General features: G+C 39.3%; 1 protein-coding gene across 1 annotated transcript in view; it reads left to right on the forward strand.

Moving 5' to 3' along the window:
* Nucleotides 1-22,068, forward strand: part of LOC127653827 (protocadherin-9-like) — a 516,284-nt gene extending 494,216 nt beyond the window's left edge. Inside the window, exon 4 of the mRNA XM_052140608.1 lies at nt 18,862-22,068. Coding sequence (XP_051996568.1) covers nt 18,862-19,238 — 377 coding nt within the window. The 3' untranslated portion in view covers nt 19,239-22,068. The remainder of the gene's footprint in view (nt 1-18,861) is intronic.
* Nucleotides 22,069-27,237: the final 5,169 nt, after the last annotated feature.

Genomic DNA, 27,237 nt, shown 5'->3' on the forward strand with positions numbered 1-27,237 from the left:
CTAAGGTGGTAGGAAAGGCCCGATAAGTATTAATTGGCTGATAGGTTTTATAATTGATTTACAGAATGTCAAAAATACTTTTTCTTATTATGGGCACAGACAAAGAGTCCTAAACAAATAAAATCCAAGATTTTGAAGGTTTATGTAGCAGGCTATATCGGCCCAGCATGACACAGTGGAAAGTAAGTCCTTAGGGAAGCACAACCTGATCATCAGGTTCCTTAGAGGTGCCCGGAGGTTGAATACTTCCAGGCCATGCCTGTTCCCCTCATGGGATCTCTAAGTGATCCTTTCTGGCCCCGTTTGAGCTGCTAGAGTCAGTTGAGCTAAAAGCCTTCTCCCTGAAGACGGCCCTCCAGATTGCGCTCACTTCATCAAGTGGGTTGGGGACCTGCAAGCTTTCTCTGTCAGTAACACTTGCCTGGAGTTCGGTTCGGCAGATGCTCATGTCATCCTAAGACCCCAACCGAGCTATGTGCCCAAGATTCATATGACCATCTTCAGGGACCAGGTAGTGAATCTGCCAGTGCCATTTGGACTGCACACGGTACTTTACATGTTCCGAGCAGCTCTTTGTTTGCTTTGGCGGACAGGGGAAAGGGAACGCTGTCTCCAAACAGAGGCTTGCCGACTGGGTCGTCGATGCCATTGCATTGGCCTATCAGACCCAGACTGTGCCCGCCTCCTTGCAGGTTTGAGCACACTCTACGAGGAGTGTGTCATCCTCATGGTCACTGGCCAACAGCACCTCCCTAGCAGACATCTGCAGAGCGGCGGGCTGGGCAACACCCAATACCTTTGCAAGATTCTATAATCTCCGGGTTGAGTCGGTCTCGTCCCGTGTTTTGTCAGGCCAGAGCACGTAGAACTCGGTAATACCGTTTGCGCATAGCGCCTTTCCACTCCACTGAGGCAAACACGTACGCTCTTACTCCCAGGCGAGCCCACAAACTTGCGCTCCCTGGATGTCCTTCTGTCCTAGCCCTCTGGCTCGTGAATTCGGCGGAGGAATTCTCGACTAGACCCACTATGGGTACTAATTACTCTTTACTGGAATAGGTGCTCCACAGGTGTCGGTTATCACAGTACTGTCGTATTTTTCCCCAGTACGGTCCCCCTGTCGGCGGACCAGCGTCTCCCTTGGGCAGTTCCCTCTACCCCTGGTTGCTGTGTTGCAGAGCTCCTCCCTCACAAGACAGGACCTACCATGGCGCCACTTCCATGTGTAGCTTCTAAGACCATATGACATATTTGCCACATGTTGACCTACCCAGCCCTGCAGGATGTGGCCTCCATGGGGTCTTTTCCCCCTGAAAGAATAGGATTGGAAAAGAACACCTTCCCAGATGTGTGTTATAGCGTTAGATGGCCCCAGCTGCATCTAACACTATATGGAGAGAAAACATAGAGAGAGAAAAGGCCATGGCTTAGAGTTCACGTAACGCGGTTTAGTGTCATGCCGTTAGTGGATAGGGACCCCTAGTGTCACTACATTGACACAACATCGAGTGAGTGACAGAAGAGGAACATCTAGGTTACTGTTGTAACCCCCATTTCCTGATGGAGGGAAAGAGACGTTGTGTTCCTCTTGGCACAACACTGTACCAACTGCTGTAACGGCCGAACCTTAATCTTGGCTCCTCAGTGCAAAACATGAATGAACAGCCATATTGATCTCTCCTTTATACCCATATGTCCAGGGAAGGGAACAGCAAATTCTGTTCGCCAATTTTTCATTGGCCTTTTCTCAAGTTCAGAGGCAACTGAGGCTTTCAAGAGAGACCGCTAGTGTCACTACATTGACAAAACGTCTCATTCCCTCCATTAGGGAATGGGGGTTACAACAGTAACCTAGACGTTCCAAAAAGCTACTATCAGCACCGATTAATCGGTAAAACTGATATATCGGTCTGCCTCTAGTCAGCAGAAAAGTCGTTTTTGAGGGCGTTTTGATGGAAGATTGCCAAAACTTGCCTGTATAAAATGTGCTCAATAAAACCAGAGACATTTATTAAGAAAGTAAACATAGTCAAATTAATTTTAGTTAATATCTTTAACCAGATAATCCAGAAAAAACAGCTAAAGATATAAATTCTTTGGAATCCACTTATTCTCACTGAATTCAAATTGATCACAAGATGTATATTGGTTTGGATTGTCTCAGCTGGAACATCTTGCATTTGTTTCAACCAAGCTTTGTTTTCGCATTTTCCAACACAGTGGGTCTTGATCGCAGTTTGATATATGATAGATATTGGTGCCCATATGGGCATCTGTTTGAGAGAGGTCTTGTGACGCTCCAATTTGCATGTTAATGCAGGATGCAAACCTGACAGTGGAATGGAAATTCACAAATTAAAAGATGGAATGGGTAGAGAACAGAGCAAGTTAACATGGCTTGAGCAGAGGGTCATTCAGCGTGATTAATCTCACTCTGTGATTGAAATGATATCATTAGAGTGGAGGAATCTGGAAAATAGGTTTGCAATGCATTGATCGTAGAGGCTGCTGGACAAATTGATTTTATCGTGCTGACCTGACATTTCCTAAGTTGAACTGAACATGTGACATATTTGCTGATAAATGTTGTCACTGTAACCTGGCTGTTCTTTTAATATCTGCATTCTGTTACTCTAACTGTTGTGAAGTAGTGCAAAATTTGAGGGAATGCAATACTTATTGCGAGCGAAAGCATGCGATTTAAAAGATATATTCCCTCCCTGTCCTATAGGACATATAAAGCCTACAAGAATGCTTCATAAGTTTAATGCCTACCTTTTGGATCAGTTGTCACGTTGTAGAACAGTCTCTGATGCCTTAAAATTAGGGTGACTGGATTCCTGCTAGTGGAAAACGGGACTGCCCCACCCAGCAAAAATAAAATTGACGTATCCTTACCTAGGGTGCAGATCAATGCGAAGTAGAGGGTGCTTCCACATCTGTAACTATTGTCACCTTGTACTTCTCGCCGGCAGCAATTTTTCTCAGAGTGTGCTTGTCTTTGAAGAGTTTATCGTAAAATGCAGAGCAGACCAGTCACTTAGTCGAGATTTATCTGGTGGCCATGCTGCATTCATTAATGAGAACACAAGCTCTAGAGATGCAGATATCTCAGGCAGGCAAAAAAACAGACTCCATGACCTTGGTTAAGACACCGAAATTTATGGTCTTGCACTCCAGCTCACAAAAAACATCTGTCCATCTCTCAGACTCGACCATCTTGTTCATGTTCCACTCAGTGATGCGATGAGTTGAGTTCTGGAGTAGAAGTTTTCGAGGCTGCTCTGAATGTCTTTCCACTCTGGTATGTCTCTCAGTAGGGCCCACTCAAGTTTTTCTTTGTTCTCCAATGGGCAGCTCCAATTTTTGATGTAATCCACCGATGCTGAATAAAAGTTTCTCACTCCAAAAAAGAAACATCTGCTTGCATGTCACCAGCTTCAACCAGGGCATCCAACTGCTTTTTAATTTGAGAGGGTATGAATGATTCCCTCTCAAATGAATGTTATGAATGTTTAAAGCTATGGCCATGCACAACATAATGATGAAAAGAAGTCCTTCACCTTGTCAGATTCAGAACTTTGCTTCACAAAAAACGAACACTTAGTGTGGCACACTTACTTTTAGCAGCATCCACGTGCTTTTTTGTATGAACATGCTGTGCAATGTCGGTGTGGCCTCCATGGGTGATGGAAATGTGAGCTCCACAAATCTCACACCTCACTTTACTAGGATCTGTCTGTGACTCTTTTTTTAAATTTAAACTCTTTTTGAAGATCCTCATTAAATATACATGCACGCTTCCTTGACATTTTTCCAGCCACTAGTTCATCTGTGTGCACTTTCAAACAGACTCTTCACTAAATGGATATCCATTGCTAGGGGATTGTGATTGGATAGTTTAATCCAGTCATGTACTTCAAATAACACAGTGTGAGTTATATAGTTAATAACACAAGCTATATCCTTGGCTACCTTTGATTAGAATCCTCACCTGACTGAGAAAGCCGCATTGGCGATAGAGACATGATAGGAGAGGAGAAATATGAAACAAAATAAAATTTTTCCAAAATAAGTCAGGACACTAGAAAAAGTGATTAAATATGGGACTGTCCTGGGAAAATGGGACATCAGGCCACCCTAATTAGAATACTGTATAGGTAGGCAGCCTTCTAGGTTTTGGAACAGTGCCTGAGCCTAAGATAACCCTTCCCCACAGACCCCGTCTGAGACCCAGTCCTTCCCCATCACTCTTCTAATGGCCTCTGAGGACGCACAGGGACACATCATTATGAGACTGACATGAGGAATCATGAGGGATGAATTAGAGACTGAGTCACGGTGACAACAAAATTAATTTCACAAATAAGATTGGAAAGAGGGAGGGTATAGAGAACGAGAGAAGAGGTAGGGAGTGTGTGTGACTCTGTTTGAACTTGTCATACAATTCCTCTTGTAACAGTGTATTATGTGTGTGAGGGGTTTCAAATCACGGTAACTTTACGGTAAATTTGAAGGGGATTTGTTGATTTTTGACAGGCAAGCCTTGTGCACCACAGAAAATGGAGGAAAAGAGAGACATGAAGGATGAAACACTATTCACAGAAGGAAACAATTTCACTCTCAAATTTTACAGACCAAATGCATTTCCTTTATTTAAAAATACAGCTCTTTTAAATGGGTCACCCATTTGGGGGTTTTGAACTGCTGTTCCCTTTACAAAAAGCTTCACTATGATGCTGCGCTTTTGCTAAGCGCTACGGGGAACCCGTCTCAGTGTGACCAGCTGTGAATATGTATGCAACACGTCAATGAACATTGACTGGAATTTATAGCCTCTGCCGATGTAATCATTGGATGCACCTGGTGCAGTGGCTATAAATAGATGCGTCACCGGTGCATCATCAGACATTTCGTCTTCAGAGCCATTCTGTGATGTGTGCTTTCACAATCTGTCAAACTTTCTTTCCTCTGTTAGGAGTTAGATTCTGTTAGGCAGTGTGCAGTTGATACCTTTTCTCCTTTCTGTTTCCTCTGAAAAGAAAAGAAAATATATATATATATATATATATATATATATATATATATATATATATATATATATATATTGGTAGTTTAAAAAACAAATGACTGAGAATCAAGGCAAACGATGGTGTTTCCCTGTCTCCGCTCTATGCTCGAGACGGACACGCATCAGTTTTGTTTCATTTGTTTGGGGGAAGAGCATGCTGCTCTCGCGTTGGGGCAGGGCGAGTGCGAGCATTGTGATCTGCTTTCGGGCAAAATGCTTCGCGCTCGCCTCGCTCACTTCCGGGAGTCAGCGCCCACACTTCATGCGTGGGGCTCTCGCATGGATCTGGCGGAGGAGCGAGAGACGGGTTTGTCCCTTTCGCTCGCTCTCTCCTCAGATCCAGCCGGTCCTTCCCGTGATCTTGAAGCGCGCTACGGCGCCTCTTCAGTTCATGAGGAAGACCGTGACTCATTTGGTTCAGCGGAGATACAGCTATCCACCTCCGGGCATTCCGGGTTTGATAAGTCAACAGAGGAATTGCTCGACGTGGTTACTCATGCTGTGGCCAAACTTAAAATAGACTGGCCACGACAACAAGAGACCCCCAAATACTCCAAATTGGAAGATAGATTTTTGTCTGGTGGCCGGGGGAAGGGAATGCCTCATCGGTCCCTTCCCTTCTTTAATGACCTCCATGATGAGCTTTCTCGTTCATGGAGGAGACCTTATACTTCCCGTATTCACGTGCCCTCGACATCGATATATTTGACTATCGTGGGTGCTGAGGCACGGGGGTATTCGATGATGCCACCGGTTGAAGAGACACTTGCGGGTTATCTCTCACCAGGCTCGGCATCATCAATGAAAAGACCCTCACTCCCCACGAAGCCGTGCAGGACCACCTCCATGCTAGTGGGGAAGGCGTATCAAGCGGCGGGTCAGGCTGGTGCTGCCCTGCACACCATGGCGGTCTTGCAGACATACCAGGCTGATCTACCAGCATTTTCTGAGCTTCGTCGAGCTACAGACCTGTCTCTTCGTGCGACCAAGCAGACAGCCCGTGCTATTGGCCGGTCTATGTCCGCATTGGTCAGCACGGAGAGACATTTATGGCTCAACCTATCAGGCATCAAGGACAAAGATAAAACGTTTCTCCTTGATGCCCCAATTTCGCCTTCTGGGCTTTTCGGAGACGCTATGACTATGGTTATCTCCAGGTTCCAGGAGGCAAAAAGCCATGAAGAAGCGTTTGGGCAATTCTTCCGTCGCCGCACTCAGGGGGCGGGGCCATTGGCCACCCAGTCCCACCCCGGTGCTCTTAGAAGAGAGGCTCAAAAACAGAGCGGGGCGAGTCGTGCTCCCCCTCGTCAGGACTGGGGACAGGCTCATCGCCCCTGACAGCCTCCAAATCAAGACCTCAGGGCAGTTATCTCAAGGAGGAAAAAACCCTGAGTGTCTTGCACTTAACCTGGTGGGGGTAGCTCCCCTCGGGACGGGGCACGTGTCCTATTCACTGCGGCCCTCCCGGTACCCTCACGAATCCTCTCCTTCCCCGCCACCTTTGGTGTTTTAGGAAGCAGAGGTTTCTAACTAAAAGTTGGGTGTACCGCTGTTCCTGCCTTATTTCAGGACACGGAACACCTGACATCCCCTCAACAGGAAGTTCTGAGATTAGTATCCGTCCTAGAAAGCCTGGCAGCGTGGAAACTTCTGCCTGGTATTTCTATGTGGGCTCTAAGAACAGTAGAAAGAGGCTACAGAATTAAATTATCTTGCCAACCTCCGTGTTTCAACGCCGTGGTCACCACTTCCGTGGAACCGGATTAGTCATGTCTACTGTAAGAAAAAAAAGAAAAAAAACTGCAAATCTCCTGGTTAAAGGGGCCATAGAATGTGTTCCCCTTCCTGAGAGAGAGTCAGGTTATTACACCATATACTTCCTGGTTCCCATGGAGGGTGAGGGGTTGCGTCTGGCATTAGCCCTTAAATCCTGAACTACCCAGTCTGGGTGTTCAAGTCCAAGATGCTGCCTATCAAGACGATCGTGTCACAAGCCCAACATCACGTTTGGCTGGTCACCATCAATCTTATGACGCACTTCTTCACTTAGAAGTTCTGCCGCAACACAGGAAGATCCTGAGGTTCGCTTTCGGGGGCGAAGCCTTCCAGTATCGGGTTCTTCCATTCGGCCTAGCCCTGTTAACCCACACATTCACAAATGCATGATGCAGCGCCGGCTCCTTTGCGACTCCGGGGCATCCGCATTCTGAATTACATAGACAACTGGCTGATCCTAGCGCAGTTCCAGCAACTGGCAGTTCAGCACAGTGATACCGTCTTAGCTCATCTAGTTTCTGTGGGGTTGAGGCTCAACGCCATGAAAAGCGTCCTCTCTCCCACTCAGAACACTGTCCAATGGGTATGGTGTTCGATCACTCTGCGGGCACAACTGTCTCCCGCTTGAATCGAGTCCATTCAGTATACCCTGAGCAAAGTCAGGCTAGGTCAAGGTTCTACTAGGTCTCAAGGTGACTGCGCCCTCTGTGATCCCTCTGGACCTTCTGCATAAGACCATTTTTGTTGTGGTTCAAAGCCAGGGCACTTCTTGAGAGGGCCAAACCCCCTAGGCTAATAAGGGTTACGCGCCTCGGGCTTCGTTCCCTTTCTATGTGGTTCAGACCCCGGTTTTCTACCTTGGGTCCCACTCTAGGTGTGTCTTGTTGTCGCAGGCTGCTAACGACAGACGCCTCCCTGACGGGCTGGGTAGCGGCCTTAAGTGGTCGTCCAGCTTAAGGGGATAGGAGGGTCATCTGCTCGGTTGTCACAGTCACTGTCTCGAGTTGATGGCTGTATTTCTGGCCCTGAAATACTTCCTCCTGAGGCTGCCATGTCTTTGTGCGGGTGTGCAATACAGCAGTAGCCTCTCACATAAATCATCAGGGAAATCCACGTTCTTGTCAGCTGTATTTCTGACGCGTCGGATTCTCCTTAGGGCCCAGGGTAAGCTCCTGTCACACAGGGCAGTTATATCCCTGGATGCCCGTATGTGGGAGCAGATTTACTATCTAGATAGAAAATACCAACAGGGAGTGAAAACTCCACCCTAAGGTAGTAGTTGGCCAGAGTTCGCCAGCAAGGGTTTTTTGCTTCTTACTGATAGCACTGCGCTGGCCGAACAGGGCTTGGTTCTCGGAGCTAATCTCTTCCCTCGACGGCTCGCCTCGGTCGATTCCGAACAGGGAGGACCTTCTTTCTCAGGCTCAGGGGACATATTCATCCCTGGCCTGAATTGTGAAACCTTTCATGCTTGGCCCCTGTAGAGTACCAACTGAGGTTCGCAGGGCTTTCTCCTGAGGTTATCGAGACCATTTAAAGTGCTAGGGCTCCCTCCACTTGGAACTGATCTGGGTAGATTTTACAGGGCAGAAGAGGATCTCTTCGCCTATGTTGATAGCGCAATGTCTCCTCTACTTCTCCCTGAGTCAATAAGCCCCCTGATCGTGGTGGCGCATACATGGCACAAATGTGCCTGCATGCGTTTCCTTCTAATAAGTTCATATTACAGAACCAGCTAACTGCCAGTTTGCTTCAGTTTTGGAGTCTCTGTAGAAAGAACTGTCAGCGGGCACTTGCCTCACCACTGCCAGGTTCTATGAGGCCTCCACTTCGGTTTGCCACGCCTTGGTGGGCGGGGTGCCCTCTAAGAGGCATCCTTGCTAGGACCTCTTTATGGGGTAAGACCCCCCTTTTAAAACCTCTAGAGTCAGCGTTTGGTAGACATCTGACTCTCAAGATGGTGTTTCTTATGGCAATTACGTCTGGGTACCTACAGGCTCTGTCTCTATTGCCGGCCTGTTTTGAGTTGCCCCAGGTAGGACCAAAAGCATTCTTTGCACCCTCACCCTGACTACCTGCCCAAGGTGCCTTTCGCGACCCTTGGCCAGTCATTCTCTAAGCCTTCTGCTCCCTGACGTTTGTAATGCCGGAGCAGCTAAAGACTACTCAGACTTTGTCCAGTCTGTGCCCTTCAGAATTATGTCCACCGCATTTGCTAGTGGTGTAAAGTCAGGGCAGCAGTTCTTCACTTTGAAGCCGTGACCGGGTTGTCACTTTGGGTGAGGGACCTTACTGCCCGGGCCTACGAGGCGCGCGGACAAGCTTCGCCAGTAGGTTTTAGGGCGCACTCTACAAGAGGGCTCTCCTCCTCTAAAGCCTTGGCTAGAGGTCTCCCTCTGCAGCAAGTTTGTGGTGCGGCAGGTTGGTCCTCTCCGCGCACATTCATTAAAATTTTATAGTTTGGATGTTCTTGCCACTCTGGGCTCTTACGCCCTTGAGTTGACATTGAACAAGTTTGTGATGCGGAAGGCTGGTCCTCTCCGCACACATTAATCAAATTTTATGGTTTAGATGTTTATGCTACTCGGGCTCTTGTGCCCTTGAGTCGACATCTCAAGCTCATGTCTGAGACCTCTCATGTTCTTGTGAGCACACCAAAACCGTAGGGGTCCGGACAGCCCCAGTGCGGCGGCGTGGTTATTGCATTCCCCGTATCGCTTAGCAAAAGCGCAGCATCATAGTGAAGCTTTTTGTAAAGGGAACATCTCGGGTTACATGTGTTACCCTTGTTCCCTGAAAAAAAGCGGAACGAGATGCTGCGCTTCTTTGCCGCACTGGGACGTCCCAGGACTGCTCTTCAGACGAAATATCTGATGATGCACCGGTGACGAGTGCCACTTATAGCCACTGCGCCAGGTGCGTCCAATGATTACATCGGCAGAGGCTATAAATTCCAGTCAATGTTCATTGACGTGTTGCATACATATTCACAGCTGGTCACACTGAGACGTGTTCCCTGTAGCGCTTAGCAAAAGCGCAGCATCTCGTTCCGCTTTTTTTCAGGGAACAAGGGTTACACATGTAACCTGAGACGTTTTCAGTTATTATTATAATAACACTATGTAAAAATATATGTATGATAATGATATTCTATGAGACCATGTTGACCATAACCAGAACTTGGAACTGTTTCTTTAACTTTTGAGGGGGTGGCAATGTTCCCTTTCGTAGTTCACTTTGAAGCTGCACCAGAGCCATAGGTGAATTATGGACCAGGCCAAATGAGACCAGTGCCCTGGCTACCAAGGGCCTAGTGTGGCCCTAGGCTGCAAGGTCTCATGGCACATCAACTTTGAAAACAAATGCATTGTATATACTTAAAAATGTGGGTCCCACAGCTTATACAAGCCCCCTCAACAGGGCCTTGTGACTACGAGGGCCCCCAGCCATCTTATAGGACCCTTTTGACTTCCTGTTTCTAATTAAATTTTTTCCATTCTTTAATCTTATAATGCATCCTGGTGAAAGTTTCCTTGCTCTTCTGTAAGTAGAAGAACTTGTAAAACAATTTTAATGCACTCTTCTTTTTTATGTGAAATCTTTGCTGATTTTGATTAAGTAAAATTAACAATAACATTTATATTTTTAATGATATTCAATATTAGTATTTATTGAATGTGCTTTAAATGTCATTGTTTATAGAAAACTATTTTTAAACAGGTATATATGTTTATATGTTTTATACAATAGGCTTTATATGGTTCAGCTTGATTCTTTGTATAAAAGGGCTGTCAAGCAAAAACATGTATTATACTCTTCATTGCTATAACTGCATGTTTGCCCTACATTGCAAAAAAAATAACTTTGATGAGGTGGTTGGGGAAAAAAAGAAAGAAAGAAATAAATAAAGAAAGAAAGAAAGAAAGAAAGAAAGAAAGAAAGAAAGAAGAGAGCACCTTGAAGCAGATTAAAAGTGCTGTAAGCTATTTTTTTTTTTACGGAAAAGTATGCAAAAGTTTGTCCTACTCCCTTAAAGATATTAATTAAGTAAGTGTCATGAGATATCTCAGTGGTCTCTGTAGCAGCTGAAAACTTTGTCAAAAAGCAAACAAAAATAGCTCTGTGAGCCGCGAACATTGATGCTTTTCACCTATCAATCATTTTACTTGTTCTCATAGTGTTGTATTTGAAGTGGATCATTGAGGCTAAGATTCATAATGTTTGTCAGTCGAGGGCGCTGTTGATCAAACAATGCATGCATTGGTTTAGGTCTCAAAATTATCTTTGGAGGGAGGGCTTTTGCAATGAGGGGGCATGGCTAATTCAACAGCTTAGTCACATGAAAGTTTCAGAACACTAAAATTGCTTACAGCACCTTTAAAGGGCTTGTGTATATGTTTTAACAGCTGAAGTTCGAAATTACAAACATTCCAAAACAGACTTCTTGCTCATTTAAATATTCTGTCAATGTAATGTCATCTAGGGGATTTTTGGACACTTTGAAAAGGCTTAAATGATGCCTTAGCATTGTTTTTCGATGGAAGAACAATAATGGTTGCCAAGCTTTGTAGGAAACAGAATTTCCCCCCCAAATTTTTGAGCCCCAAAACATTTAGCCTTTCAAAGCTCTCACAATGGAGGATAAAGTCTTTGAAGGAAATAGGAATGTAACCCATCATTCAGATAAGTTAGAAAAGATAAAGCAGCACAATCCAGAACTGCCTGAACTCTTTGCTGAATTTCACCAAACCCTTGCATGGATACTGTAGGAGCCTACTGTATTTTCTAAATTCATCAATATTTAAAGTGTTTGATGAAGTTAAAATGTTTCATAAGTAATAGGGCCCCTTTAAATATGTGTATTTTGTTTGCATTATTTGTAGTGTTTACATTGAATTTACATTATGTATGACAAACTTACTGTCTCTTTAACAACAGTGGCTCGTGCTTTGGTTGAGTGGTTTCTTTACCACATCCATGCTGTGTGTTTGAATTAATCTGACTGTAAATAACAGAACAGGAATTAAAAGACTTAAATCAATGAAAATGCATTGCGTAGATCTCAACTTTAAAAGATAATTGGACTGGGGGGCCCTAAATGAAAATTGGCCCCGGAGCCCTTGCTAGTCATAATCCTCCCCTGGTCAGAGCTGACGTGTGATGTTTTCTTATTAAAGCATTATAAGACAAAGCAATTACAGCTTTCCGACTCCATCTAGAAGATTAAAAATGCCTGCGGGGGTCTGAAAATTACATAGCAGCAACATAAAAATATCAGACTGCTTTTCAATATTGCCCTTGCATCGAAATAAACACATATGTCTGAATGTTGTGCACTGTGTGAGAGGCTGTTTTTCCGTCAGTTTATTTTCCTTCGATAACACGCTGTAGTGACAGGTTTCCCTCCAGGGATAAATATTAAATTCACATGCAAAGAGGGCTGGGTGCTATAAATGGCACAACTAATACGTGTCTTGTGAAAAAAGAAGCAAAATCTCTGAACGCCACTGTGCTTAAGAGATTCATTATTATTAGTTGAGTATGTGTTTGTTGGTGCTTTATTCCTATTTTTCTTACACATTATGGATGTAATTCTGACTTCTGATGGTATTTGCATTGCACGCACACATACAAACATGTCGAAGTGATGAAAATATTGAGAGAGTCCTGATGAGGAATGAGGGCTGATGTAACACTGGCTTATGGGACACTGAAGCATCAAATTGCCCATGATATTAGTCTGATGACAACAGAGAAATGGAGCTGCCATAGGAAAAGGATAACTCGAGGGTGGGGTTGGGAATCACAAATATATATTTAAATGTTTTAAATTTTGTAATGATTTTCATAAGGTTTAAATATGTTAACATTTATTAAATGAAAAGAAAAAAAAAACTGTAAATGAAAGATTCTTAAACTTTGACTTGTCCTCTCCCAATCTTGAATATTAGGTAAAATAATTGCAGATGGAAGACTCTGACAGTATTTCCTGCATATTTCATGTATGTTTTAGCTGTGAGTGTAACACAATGTCACAGCATGGCTAGATACTCGATTTGTGAGGAAAGAACTCTTTTGAGCTAGTTCTTTTAAACAAATTGATCAAAACGACTCACCGGCAGTCTCTAAATTATGTTTAATTGGTCAAACGACTCACTGAAACTGTAAGAACAGTTCTTATGTACCTTACTGAACTGCAAGTCATAATTTTTTTAATCTCCAAAGTACAACCAAGAACTGTCATTGTGTTATATTGTACTTAAATCAGTGTTACTTATTGGTTGATCATATGAAACTGTGTTGTTACTATATTGTTACTGTTGTTACTGTTGCGTAACTATCTGTTTTACTGACCATGGAAGATGGGAGAAAAGTTTGGGATATCTGTTTGCGAAAAAAAACAACATTTTTGTTTTTGTTTTGCAGCAATAAATAATGGCAGCAGCAATAAAACAATATGATTGATATTTATATATATATATATATATATATATTTCTTTACAATTCCCATCCCTACTCCAGAGACTATATATGTTTGCAATGAATTTACTGGGAGTTGAGCTATTAAGGGGCTTTTAGCATGTTTTCTTACATTAAGAAAAAAGACTAATACAAGAAAAACATTTTATTTTGCTATGTTCTGATTATGTTGATGTTTGCTGCTTTTAGTCATCTGTTCATTGTCACAATGTTTTTTAAAGTGATGCTATTAATATAACTTGCTTGAACGATTGTTCCATTTCCTACAGCAAATCTGGCAGTCGCTTGTGTATTATCACACCAATTATGCGGCAACATAACACTTTGGCTTTTGTTCCCTCATCAAATGCTCATCTTTTCCCTGTTTTATTTATTCATCGGCTCCGTCTGGCTACGGAGTCGGCATGTGGCCGTCTTTCATATAGGCCTACTCCACAGTTCTCATGAATAGAAATAAGTGATGCCTGAACTCCCTCTACGGTGCATTTTTCAAAACCTTTGGTAGTTGTAGTAAATGTTCGTTGTTAATGTGGAAATTAAAGGCAAAATCTAAATTCTACCACTCCATACAGTATTGTATTACATGAATGGCATGAATAATAGATGCCTTGTGCCCGCTATTCTCAGAGTGTTGTTAAAATGAAAGTGTTTTACACAGAACAAAATTATATTACTGTATTATGAGGCCGATGTGCTTGAATGCAGGTTGCAATGGCGTGTTTAATGTAGGTTTCTATTCGGGAAGCTTTTTGTTTGATTGTTTTGGTGACAGATGTGAGTGACATAAGGAAATGAAGGGATATTCTGTCTGTCGCTAAACACTGCTGTTTGAACTAGGGCACTTCTGTGAAGAGATGAGGTGCTTGAGTTAATCTTACACACTTTATATTTAGCAATTCAAGCTGCTTTCAAATCAACTTTAGGCCCAATGTTTATCACTTAACAGCTGGAGACAGAGAGAAGCTTTTTAGAGCTGGACAGAGAACAGTCTGTGATAACAGCCCAAGACAGTCAGTGAAATGGTATAAAACCAAGGGTGTAGGTTTGGTTTAAACATTGATAGTGACGTTATAAAACCAGTCAAACTAAATGGATGCACTATGTGTATACACTGCACAGTGAATTTGCTTGTTACAAAAGTATTGGGATACTCCCTTTTGTAGACTGAATAAAACAATGCAAACAATTCACTTAATTTTCATGATTTTTACTAAAATCAAATCACTAAATTTTATTGTACTTTTGAACATCCCTACCAGCCATACCCAAATCTATAACCATGTTGATATCTGTCCATAATCTTTTATTTTCTCCTCCCATTTTTTTTTCTTGTTTCCTCTCAACATAAGGCATATGCTGGCAAGGACTTGCTAAGAGTAACACACAAACTTGCATCAAACTTTAATAAAGCTTTACTGATGAGACAATATCTTAAAATAAATGTTTTGAAGCCAAGTCAAGAATAGTTAAAACATACCCGTTTCGTCATTATTTTTGTATGAGAAGGATTAAATAAATACACTGATCAGCGCGCAATGAATACTAAATGTCTCCTTGTGGATTATCTTCATTATCTTCTTGATTATATTTGGCAGTGCAGTTGAGCCGATGATCACACATTGATTCCCTCAGTGCATTTTCTGTTCTGATGTGGTGGAATGTCAGTTTTATAATTCACTCCATTCAAAAGTCAAAAATATTCTGCATAGTTATCTTTCTGTTTTAAGTGTCTTATGCAACTACAAGTTCTGCATACTCCATGTGAGCTCCCAGGTTGTGTTTAAACCAACAGCAATTAAGTTGCAGGAGGTCACTAAGTCTCTGTCCTGTTGGTCACTAGTAGGTGTTCCTACTCAATCACTGTATCCAGCTGTATGAGATAGCAGATCATTATCTATAGTAGACTCCAATTTGCAGTCGGCAAACTGAAAACAATTTCAACACATACAGTCTCTGTTGGTTGTCGGCAGAAATCGCCAACTCTCTTTGAAAATTAATGACATCAGGTCACTTTGATGCTGTAAATTGCTATCAGTTTGAATGCCCAATCATACTCTATTCTTAAAGATTTATTTTTGTGATGTTACAGACCTTAGTTTATATTTAAATTATATTTTAGACCTTAATATTTAATGTAACATGATTGAAAACAAGGCTTTGAGAGATAGATATACACTTTGTTAATGGGTTGTAACGTTGCATACTTTGCTGTTGATCGCTCAACTTATGCAACACTTAAAACACGTCTTTCCAAAAAATTATTCCAGGTAACAAACAAAATTTAAAACCTGGGTTTCAAATTTTTGATGAAATAATAAAATATTGATTTTTATGCAGTTTTATGTCCTTTGTTAACAAAAAGTCAACCAATTAATAGTTTTTGCCAATTAATCATCCATAATAGCTGCTTTTAGCACTATTCGTTTTCTGCAAAAATCACAGATAGTTCGCTGATATTAAGGACAAATTAAGGTAATTTTTTAACACATTAGATATCTGGATTTTAAAAACTATAGGCCAATTAATAATTTATCATATTTTCCCAAAACTTTAGTAATCGGCACCGGTAAAACTAAATACTGGTCGACCTAGTGTTGACGTATTTGCTATTGAAACAGGACGTTTGGGCTGGGCACATTGAAGGATTTGTCCCTTTTATTTTAATTTGTATTTGCAACCTAATTGTCGGTTGCATCAGAAGGGATATTTGAATCTAGAGATCTTATTATGAGTTGGATTTACTTAAAATACATACGTAGCATTTTTGCGTCACGATTTTTTAAGCAAATTCAACTTACGGTAATTTTAAGTACATTTTAAATCAAAGAAAACCTTTGTTAGATATCCAATAATGTTTGAAATAATTCAACTTCCTTTACTTAAAAAAATAAGTCACACCAACAGATTTAACAAATAATGGCATGCTGTTTCAAAGTAATATTTAAACTAAACTTAACTTAACCCATACATACATATATGCACCAATCAGCCACAACATTACATCCACCTGCCTAATATTGTGTAGGTCCCCTTCGTGCCACCAAAACAGTGCCAACCCGCATCTCAGAATAGCATTCTGAGATTATATTCTTCTCACAACAATTGTATACTGAGGTTATCTGAGTTACCATAGACTTTGTCAGTTCAAACCAGTCTGGCCAGTCTCCATTGACCTCTCTCATCAACAAGGCGTTTCCATACACAGAACTGCACCAGAAAGGTTACTGATGTTGCACCATTCGGAGTAAATTCTTGAGACTGTTGTTTTTGAAAATCCCAGGAGATCAGCAGTTACAGAAATACTCAAACCAGCCAATCTGACACCAACAATCATGGCACGGTCCAAATCACTGAGATCATTAACTGAAGCTCCTGACCCATATCTACATGATTTTATGCACTGTACTGCTGCCATATGATTGGCTGATTAAATAATCACATGGATTGTTATTGGTGCAAGATGTGCTGGTTTTAGTATTTCCGTAACTGCTAATCTCATACAAACAAATCCAGTGAGGGCAGTTCTGTGGACAGAAATGCCTTTTTGATGAGAGAGGTCAACAGAGAATGGATAACAACAGATAATTATATATATATATATATATATATATATATATATATATATATATATATATATATATATATATATATATATATATATATGCGTTCATTGAACATCTTTTCACACCTTAACATATGTCACACCAAAATGATACAAATAATAGCAAGTACTTTTTAAGCTTTTCAATACTGATTATTTACATTACCAAGGTCAATTCATCATGTTGAACCAGCATACAATTAGATTGATATTTCTTAAAACCTACAAATAAACTGGTCTTCTCTTTGCAATCATCCAGAACAAGTACTGAAATAAACACCATAAATACTTTTAAAACATTAAAATGTTCATTATTTTTTAAAAGAATAGCAATGTGCAACATGATCAGTATGGGAAATATCTCAAAGATAAATGACAACAGATTAAATCTTTGTGGTTACAGTAATTCATGCACAATGGAAGTTAATGTTGCCTGTCAATAAACGTTAAAGTACACACTGTTTCAAAAGTATTGACATTAAATGTAAACATTATATTTGTTAATATGTTATTATCACTAAACAGATTAATAATACAGCATGACAATCAAGTTGTAATACTGGATATAACTACAACCAAAAAGGTTAGAAATTGATGTTATCACACTAATATCTTGTTAACATGCATATTGTTTATATCTTTTGACTATACTTTTGAGTATTTTAAAGTTTATGAATTGGCCCCATTGACTTCCATTTTAAGTGTAACAGTGATAGCTTGTCAAGCGGAGATGTTTGTGGTAATCAACATTATACTAAAATGCGAGCAATTGAGCCTACATTGTATTTACCCATTCCTTTTAATATGGCACAGTTGAGCACATCATAACAGTCTGCAACCAGTGTTCATCCAAATCATCAGGCACTAAAAGTAGAAAGAAAAACAAACAAACAAACAAACAAACAGAGAAATTACACATTAATTCACAAGCATGACAGCAACCCCATGGATGCACATATACTTAGAAAATACTCACGCGTTAATGTCACTCGATGGATGATCACTTGTGAAATACACGGAGCATGTACATATGCAACACTTAAGAAATTTTCAAACTTACTTGCTGAGTCAATGGATTAAATCATAAATGTTTTGTGCGTATGTGAAAAGTTGACGCGCATTATTAAGCACATGCAAACACGATGCACAGAAACACTCAAAAACACATTCAAACTCGCTGTATTTACTGTATGTAATACTTATACATGCAAACTTGATATTCTTGATATTCCTGATAAAGATTCCACCGTCATCACAGAGCTTCTCAAAATGGCGTTCTCAATCCTTCTTGCGTATTTGTATTAAAATACATTAAAATTGAAGTAAGGTTTGCTTAATAATGAGACACTGCTCATAATTATTTGTTCATTTTTAGCATTTCATTGAGTTCATCCTGTTATTTAAATTGTTGTGGTGCACACATTAATGCATTTTAAGTAAAACAAAAATTACGAAAATAAGCTATTTATCTTAATACTGTTGTTGTTGAGCCAAAAAAAATATATATATTTTAGTGTACGAACCACATGCAATCAAGTTTATGGATGTGCTAAATGCCATGGAAAAATTGGATGAAAATCTGTGTCATGTATAAATAATTTGAATGTATATATCTGCTGAAAGTTTACTTTGTCAACTTGTAGGAGTGCACTAGTATATACAGTACATTATGTTGTTTAAAATATATTATATATGGATTAAAAGACAAAAAACTCCAATTTTGATTTCATGGGGTCTTTAAAACAGAACAGTCTATTGAATGGACTGTACGTTTATCACAGAGTAAATATGGTGTCTATCCTGACTAAGACCTATTCCCGGCCCTTTTCTCGCTATGCTATTCATCACATCACACAGTGTCAATGGTCTGTGCTATGAAAGTTATGAACTAGTCATATAGTTTTACATATTTTTTTCCCCTTTGTTTCCACAGATGGACCTTTAGGACCAAGAGGCTTAGTGGAGGCTACGGAGATGTGCACCCAAGAGTGTCTGGTGTTGGGACACTCCGACAACTGCTGGATGCCACCAAGCCTGACATCGTACCCTTCACCCAAGTCGCCCGTTTCCTCTTTCAACAACCAGAAGGAGTGGGCCAAAGAGAGATTACTCAATGGCCACACCCTGAACCGTAGCTGGAAAGGCGAGCGTGGAAGCCAGGAGCAATTTGCGGATAGGAAGACCTTTGGAAGCTCGGAAGGACATTTTGGCAGTGGTGGCGGCGGTCACATGGCCGACATCCCATTAGCCAGCCTGAAATCATACCAGCCCGTCTCTGGCCCAGACAATCTAAAAGAACAGCAGCTTTAAGAGCTTTTTTTTTTGTTTGTCTCTTCTTTACGATCACCCAAGCAACTTTGGAGAGCTTTAGTTCATTTGGTCCTAACAGTTTTTTCTCTTTTACTTAGATTGATGCTAATGCGGTGTGATAGTCACGTGTATGGAGTAGACCGTAGACTTTATTGCTTATGCTGAACAGTATACTATGCCAATCCAACTTGCCGATGGCCACTTCTGCTGAGATTTTTTTGCGCTGAATTATAGCTGCCCTAAAACCACCATAGTTTTCTTCAAACTCACGTTAAAATGATACTGTATACGTCGTCTTGAACAGAGACGGCAAAAAAAAGTTTGAGATAAACAAAACTGTACTCTATGTATCACAGTTCTTAAAAAAGGGGGAAAAAAGAAAAACAATATAACAGCTGATCAGTAAATACAAATAATGTGACGTGGTTGTTTTTGAGCTGTTTTGGGAACTATATTAATCTACACCATCTGAGAAAAATTGAATTGTCAATTGAGAAAGCATTGTTCTAATAACACTGTTAGTGGAAATCTTGTTTAGTCTGTCATCGTTGAAGTGTTTGTAAATATGACTTAATACTAACCGATTTTATGTACTTGTAATAATGTCATGGAATAGATCCGTGATCATGACAGTTGTCTATTATCATTCATCATGCAGGAGACATTGTTTTTATTGGGACTTTTGTCATTTACATTTGTCTTCTGGATCAGGGGACCACAGTCTAGAGTTGGAAAGCAAACATACATGAAAACACACAGTGGGGCAAATTCACTAAGCAGTTGCGTCACTTTAGAGCATGCTATTTCCACTGTTGTTCAGGACTTATTTGTGAACCACGCTATCTAGTTTAAGCAGACACTAAATGCCCTGGAGAAGCACTGCAACTTGAGTATTTAAATTAAGTAATTGCCATTATTTTCAATGCCAACATGTCTCCTTGTTATGAAAATGTATGCAGTTAACGTAGCACTATTATCACCTGTGGCAAACAAAAGGGATGTTTTACATTTTCTAGTAATCGCGGCAATAAAATATTATTAAATGATAAAGAAGAGTGTTATATCACGGCATATATCCAGATATGCGATGTAGTTGTGTGCTATTTCTCCATTTTAAATAGTTGATTTATGTGCCTGGATTACAGCTCCACCGCTGTAAATGTTCTAGTAAAGTATGCCTGATTGCAGTAGTCTGCTGCATCCTCTTCTACTGATTTTTTTATAGCATTTTTAAAATGTTAACTACTTTTTTGTTGTGAACCCTGCGCTAAAACAATGCAGACAACTCGTGGAAATAGCAGGCCCAATATATTCTCAGTGAATTTCCCCCATAAAGTCACACACACACACACACACACACACACACACACACACACACACACACACACACACACACACACACACACACACACACACATGTTGTGTTTCCATGTTTTATGGGGACTTTCCATAGATATAATGGTTTTTATACTGTACAAACTTTATATTCTATCCTCTAAACCTAACACTACCCCTAAACCTAACCCTCACAGAAAACTTTCTGCATTTTTACATTTTCAATAAAACATTGTTTAGTATGATTTTTAAGCGATTTGAATTATGGGGACACTACAAATGTCCTCATAAATCACATTTATAGCATAATAACCTTGTAATTACTAATTTGTAACTTACAAAATTGTCCTCGTAAATCACAAAAACACGCACACGCACACACACACACACACACACACACACACACACACACACACACACACACACATAAACACACCCACACCCCCATGACAGAAAAACAACAGATGATTTGCAGATTATCTTGTCAATCAGTCATGACATTGCACAATTTCCAAGTTTTTTTGCATTTACAAATGCATTTACTAATGCGAAAATCTGGCGAACTTATTTTTTCAAAGCTATTTTGTATTATTGATGTAATTGCTCAATTTCTACTCGCTGACACAGAAAGCTTGATGTCTTTTCCTCAAAAAGAAAGAACAAAAAACAAAAAATGATGTTACAATTCAACAGCAATATATTTGTAAATTCTCAACCTCTAATTTATATATGTCATTATTGTACATGTTTCATTGAAATTGTGCTTTAATTGAGAGTAGTACTTGCAAACTCAAATAACTTTTTTTTTTCATGATATATCCTGTATGCCCACGGTTTTCATGAAGAGAAGTGTGTGTATTTTTCATGTCTGTGTCTCCATGATATATACTACGTATTGTACCGATCCAGAAGGTTTTACGAAAAACTGTCAGTGGCAATGAAACTGCATTCCCTAGTTGCTGAGTGCCGAACACATTAAATGTTTGTCAGGTGCCAGTATACACAGTCATTCCGGACAAAAAAATATAAAATATAAAAAACAAACTGTCCAAACTCAGAAAAGGATAAAACAATAAAATAAAATAAAAAACAGAACATGGTCCAAATGACCATGTGCATAATTTAAAGACTGAGAGTTTAGTTTAACTTATTTGTTCCTTTAAATGTTTAGGCCGTTCTTTTATTCTTGTCACATGGCATGCCAGCCAGTTCAAACGATGAAACCGCATGCTTAAAGGACAAAATAGCTTTATAATGACTTAGTTTCACCTGCTTTTCATTCAATTTATAATTATTGGTTTATAATGATGTGAGGTCATTCACTTTGTATAGCACCTTTATGTTTTATCACAATATTTAAAGTACAAAAATTTATATAAAAAAAGATATGAAAAGAGACAAGGGTGGTGTGAGTATGTTTGTTGGTTGTGGGGACGTTTTCCATCATAGATATTTAAACAGTTACTCCTTGTTACTGCTCTACAGATATACTGCTACTGCAATAAATGTTTTAAATTCATGCATGTTTGTGCCTTTTTCTGTTCCTTGTAGGATTTCAATGTATTTTAAAATGGGAATTATTAATAGTAGGTTCATATAGCATATCTTTTGGTGCATCTTTGTGGTCATCAAAATGTCCCAGAGGAAAATTGTATTACTCTTGCAGAGTTCAAGAGACTTTGAGTTCTATTTTGTTTAATTTAAGCATCTTGATTAGAAAGTTTCATGTGGATTATTTTTTACATAATTCTCTAACTTGTGATTGTAGACTTTGGTATTATGGCAAATCTGAGCACAGCCTATGACATTGTTGAGATCTCTTCTAATATTATAATAACTGTATTCCTATAATAACATACCTTTACTATAATTATAGTACTGTATACTACTAACATTTTTGACAAACTTTTCAGAGTAATAGATCAATTTCTCCCCAATTTGGAATGCCCAATCTGCCCAGTGCAATGTAAGTTGTCATGGTGGCATCCACTGAGTGCGAACCACATTATAGCGACCACGAGGAGGTTACCCCTTGTGACTCTACCCTCCCTAGCAACTGGGCCAATTTGGTTGCTTAGGGACCTGGCTGGAGTCACTCAGCACACCCTGGATTCGAACATGTGACTCCTGGGATAGTTGTCAGCTTCCTGAGCTACCCAGGCCCTTCATCAAAGTAATATATCATTAATAAATGGTAAATTAGGCATATATAGACCTCACGGTGACACTTTTTTTTACAATGTTCATGTTACTCTGTATTAACATGGGTAATTACAGACTATTACTAATGAACTTCCTGTGTAATTGTGTTGCACAGCTGCTTGTACTTACATATTGTTATTGTGATTACTATAGTAATTAATAATAATAACATTTAATATGTGTAACACACACTGTAAAATAAAGTGTTACCATTCTCACTTTAGATCATGTCACACATTAACTTATCTAACATTTAGTCAGTGCTTTATTACAACATTAATTTGGCATTAATTGCTTAATGAGTGTTCTTAAAAAATAAACACACTAATCAAGCATATGCAAGCGTAGCATAGTATATATATATATATATATATATATATATATATATATATATATATATATATATACCACTGGTTTGCATCAACTAAAATAGATCAGATAGGTATGATTATCTATTAATTAATTATTAAACTTACCATTATCAAACTGCTTTACTGTATATGAACATATATATGAGCATATGAAAATTAAATATTAAAGTATATGTGATATATATGAACAATAATAAATTGAAAAAGTATATATAAACAAATTACATATTGATGATATTTATTAATGTATTAATAATGTAGGAACAATATTTAGTACATGATCAACTAACTATAAACTAATGCTTTACAAATACTCTATGCCCTGTAGTTATTATAAAGTGTTACCTCAGTTGGCTCTCCTTTTAATATCATTGCACTTGTAGGAAATATGTAGGAACTGTATGTGTGAGCTAGAAATTAAATTAAACTGTCATTATTCTACATTATTATTTAAGAAAATGTATAATGTTTCAAAGTTGATTAGTCACGTTCGACAACCATTATACATTAGATAAATAACAAATAACTTGATTATTTGTCTGAATAAAATTCTCCACCATTAAAATCGTAATATAATGTCTCGTTGTAATTTATATTGTAAGGAATTATGTTTAATAAAGAATATTTAGGTACAGCTTTTAAGTGAAATCTTTTAAAAACAGTGATGAGATTATTTATCAAAATAAACCAGTCAAATTATCTTTGAATACAGACAAACTTTATTGCTATTCTAAACATAAAACAAATCTAACACATGCAACATGAAACAGGTTGGTGATAAAAGTGACAGATTGATCAATACAGGGAAATAAACTTTATGGAGTCTGTTGACAAATGCCTTAAGAAAGATTTATCCTTCTTTGAGTCTAAATCGATTTGCAATCGGATTAACCAAAGTGTTTAACTAATACACCACCACTTTGAGCAAAAGTCTGGAGTTGTACTTGCGTGGCATTTGTAGAAAGTTTGTTCCGTCTATGTCTTGGACTGATATGATCACGGATAGTTATTGTCTGGATGAAGTGAGGCCTTCTACTAGGAGGACTCGTGACTCCCATTGGGTGAGTGAAGAGTTAGAGGCTTCCTGGACTTTGTGTGTCCTGAATCTTTCTGAATCTATATGGCATGGAAGTTCAGAAGAAGAGGAGGTTCTTCCTTGGGTAGGAAAGATTTGAACTGAAATTGGCCAGACCCCAAAGGTGTCCTGAGCCAATCAGAAGTGGCTTTTCAGAGTCACATGTTCGACTGGTCTGTCCATTTCCCAAAGTTGATTTACAAACTCCCGCTCAAAAATAGTGCATGTTTAATCATGAACTTTTATATCTTGACAACAGTACAAGATACATGACATTCATTGTCATCAACATTCTCTACCTAAACAAGCAAGCATTTAAATTCTAAATATGACAGTCTTTCATGAATATTATACATGTAAGTAACAAAACATGAAAATTCCTGGTTACAAATCATACTGGTTAATTAATTGGTTTTACAACATGGATAATACATTACACGTAGAAACCTGATTGCCGGGGTATAATATCCAGTTGAATAGTTACCATTCTTAGTAGAATGAGATTAATCATACCATATTAAAGATTATAATCATCTATTTGTCATTTATAAGTGATTACCAATCACTACACATATTTTAAAAGGTACATCAGCTATAATAATTTATTTGTCAGTTATACAAGTGATCACAGGTCATTGAGTCATTTTCAGAATTATCTAGCAAGGCTAGGTATGGTGTATATTATATAGGGTTAAATCACAAGTACTGAGACTGGAATGAGGATCTCACAAGGAAACTTTTCAAATAAAACCTGCTTTAGCTCTGTGTGGAAGTTCAGAAAGTCATGCAAGGGTTTCAGTTTGTGGAACAAAGAAGGTTCTTCTTTATTTGTCAGCTCTGTCATTACAAACCCTAGTTTGAAATTAAGCAGGCATGGGAGAGACAGTCTCCTTCATCAATTTAGGTGCCACAGATTTGTTTTTATGACTCTCTAATGGCTCAGTGGGAGATCTGTCTGATCTGTGGAATGTGATGTGTTCATTTGATGGCTTTGTTTGTGGATAATCTTACACTCTCTGTGAGAAATCATTGTCTTATTAATGAGATTTAATTTGCGATTTTTCTTTCCCCTGGATACTACAATATGCCCCAATATCCAGTTGCATTGCATAAAATCTCAAATATATTTGTAATCACATAGATTCTACTGGTGAGTGTAATATCAGATCGCATAGAAAATGTTAAAATCATGTTTACAGCAATTGTTACCTCACCTTTGTGTATGACATACTACTCAGCTTCTTAATCTCACATAAATGTTGTTACGCTTTGACAAGCACCAAAATAGCCATTACACACAAAATAACAATGTCAGCAGTTCCTATATCTACATTTATTTTCAGTGACTATCTGTTTAGCAGTGATCTGTAAACTATTTAAGTTAAGTTAGTGCAAGCTGAATATATTACTGGATACCCATTCAGCTCTCTCAGCTTGTTCACCATGTTTTCCGCTGTGGCATTTTGCTCAAGTTGTCAATAGAGTTTTTGTTTACACTGACTTGTGCTTGCGGTTTGGCTCAGAGGCAAATTGCTAGGAAGTGAATTTAGCATGAAACTGATGCCCTGTAATGAAGGCCAAGCATACAGGCGAACAGTTGGAGTAATTAAATTTATTTTGCTCTATTTTTCCCCTCCTTTCACCCCTGACTCCATTCTCGTCCTTCTGTTGATATGTTTATCTAGCCTCCCCCAGCGGACCTGCTTAAATTCTTATTCTCCACACTAGCTATCGACTTGGGCAAGAATAGCTTCTGAAAAGCTTCAAAGCTAATTGCCTTGGAAGTGCAGGGGGAAGCAAATTAATATCACACCACAAGAAGTCAAAGAAATATTCCCATTTACTATTCATATGGCTTTGTGAGAACAATTTTGGATGCACACCAGGCCTTCACTGGGCCCATGAGTAACAAAAAGGGAGGCCAATAGAGATTTGGTTGGGAAAAGTCTAAAAGTTGCAGAATTGTATTCAGTTCTTGTGGGACAGGGCCGAGGGACTGAACAAGTCACTCTTGAAACTATGTGTGATATCAATAGGGCATAAAACAATGAGCAAGTACTGCTCTTACATTTACATTTATGCATTTGGCAGACGCTTTTATCCAAAGCAACTTACCGTGCACTTATTACAGGGACAATCCCCCCGGAGCAACATGGAGTTAAGTGCCTTGCTCAAGGACACAATGGTGGTGGCTGTGGGGATCAAACCAGCGACCTTCTGATTAACAGTTATGCGCTTTAGTCCACTACACCACCTTATGAACATATATATCGCATTTTCTTGGTTGTATGAAAGTCATACTGTGGCCAAAAACAAGAGACACAAAAGAGCAAAAACATAACACTAAGAGATCCCAGTAACTGAAAAATCTGTCATAATTTACTCAAAACCTGTAGAATACATTTAAACTCGTTTGACTTTCTATCTTTCGTAAAATGTTCACGCTTCTCTTCTCTGAAATATATTATGATATAATGTTATATATGAGGTATATTGTTTTAATAACTAAGGAAAACTGTAAAACGTGGAAAAATCTACCAAATCTTGTGCTGTTCCTGACTGTGTGGATCACCAGCCACTCTACATATCCTTCTGAATAATCCCAATGAAACAACTCAAGTTTATTTTCAGTCCCTGATCATTTCAGTCGAATGTTTTAGTCTCATTTCATATGTAATGAAGGTGTTTACATAGAAGTCTTAAAGGCACATCAACAAAAAAAGGTCACTGTGTAAAAGTGTAACTACAGGTCATGTCTGTGCACACCACAACAGCTGCGACTGGTCTGCTTTGTAACCAGATTCCCTCCACCGGGATGATTAATATGATATCTGATAATTGTTTTAATCGGGAGCACCTGCAGTTTTTATATTCTGTTATAGGCTTCATTAAGTTTCACAAGTGAATAAGTGACACAAGCCACAACTGTTTACAACTTAAAAACTCTGCTTCCATGACTTTATACTCAAGAAATTCTTGGTCTGTGAGTGAAACAAAATGATTGCATTCTGCTCGA

The sequence above is a fragment of the Xyrauchen texanus genome, chromosome 13 (assembly GCF_025860055.1).
Source record: "Xyrauchen texanus isolate HMW12.3.18 chromosome 13, RBS_HiC_50CHRs, whole genome shotgun sequence".
In the NCBI taxonomy this organism is placed as follows: Eukaryota; Metazoa; Chordata; class Actinopteri; order Cypriniformes; family Catostomidae; genus Xyrauchen; species Xyrauchen texanus.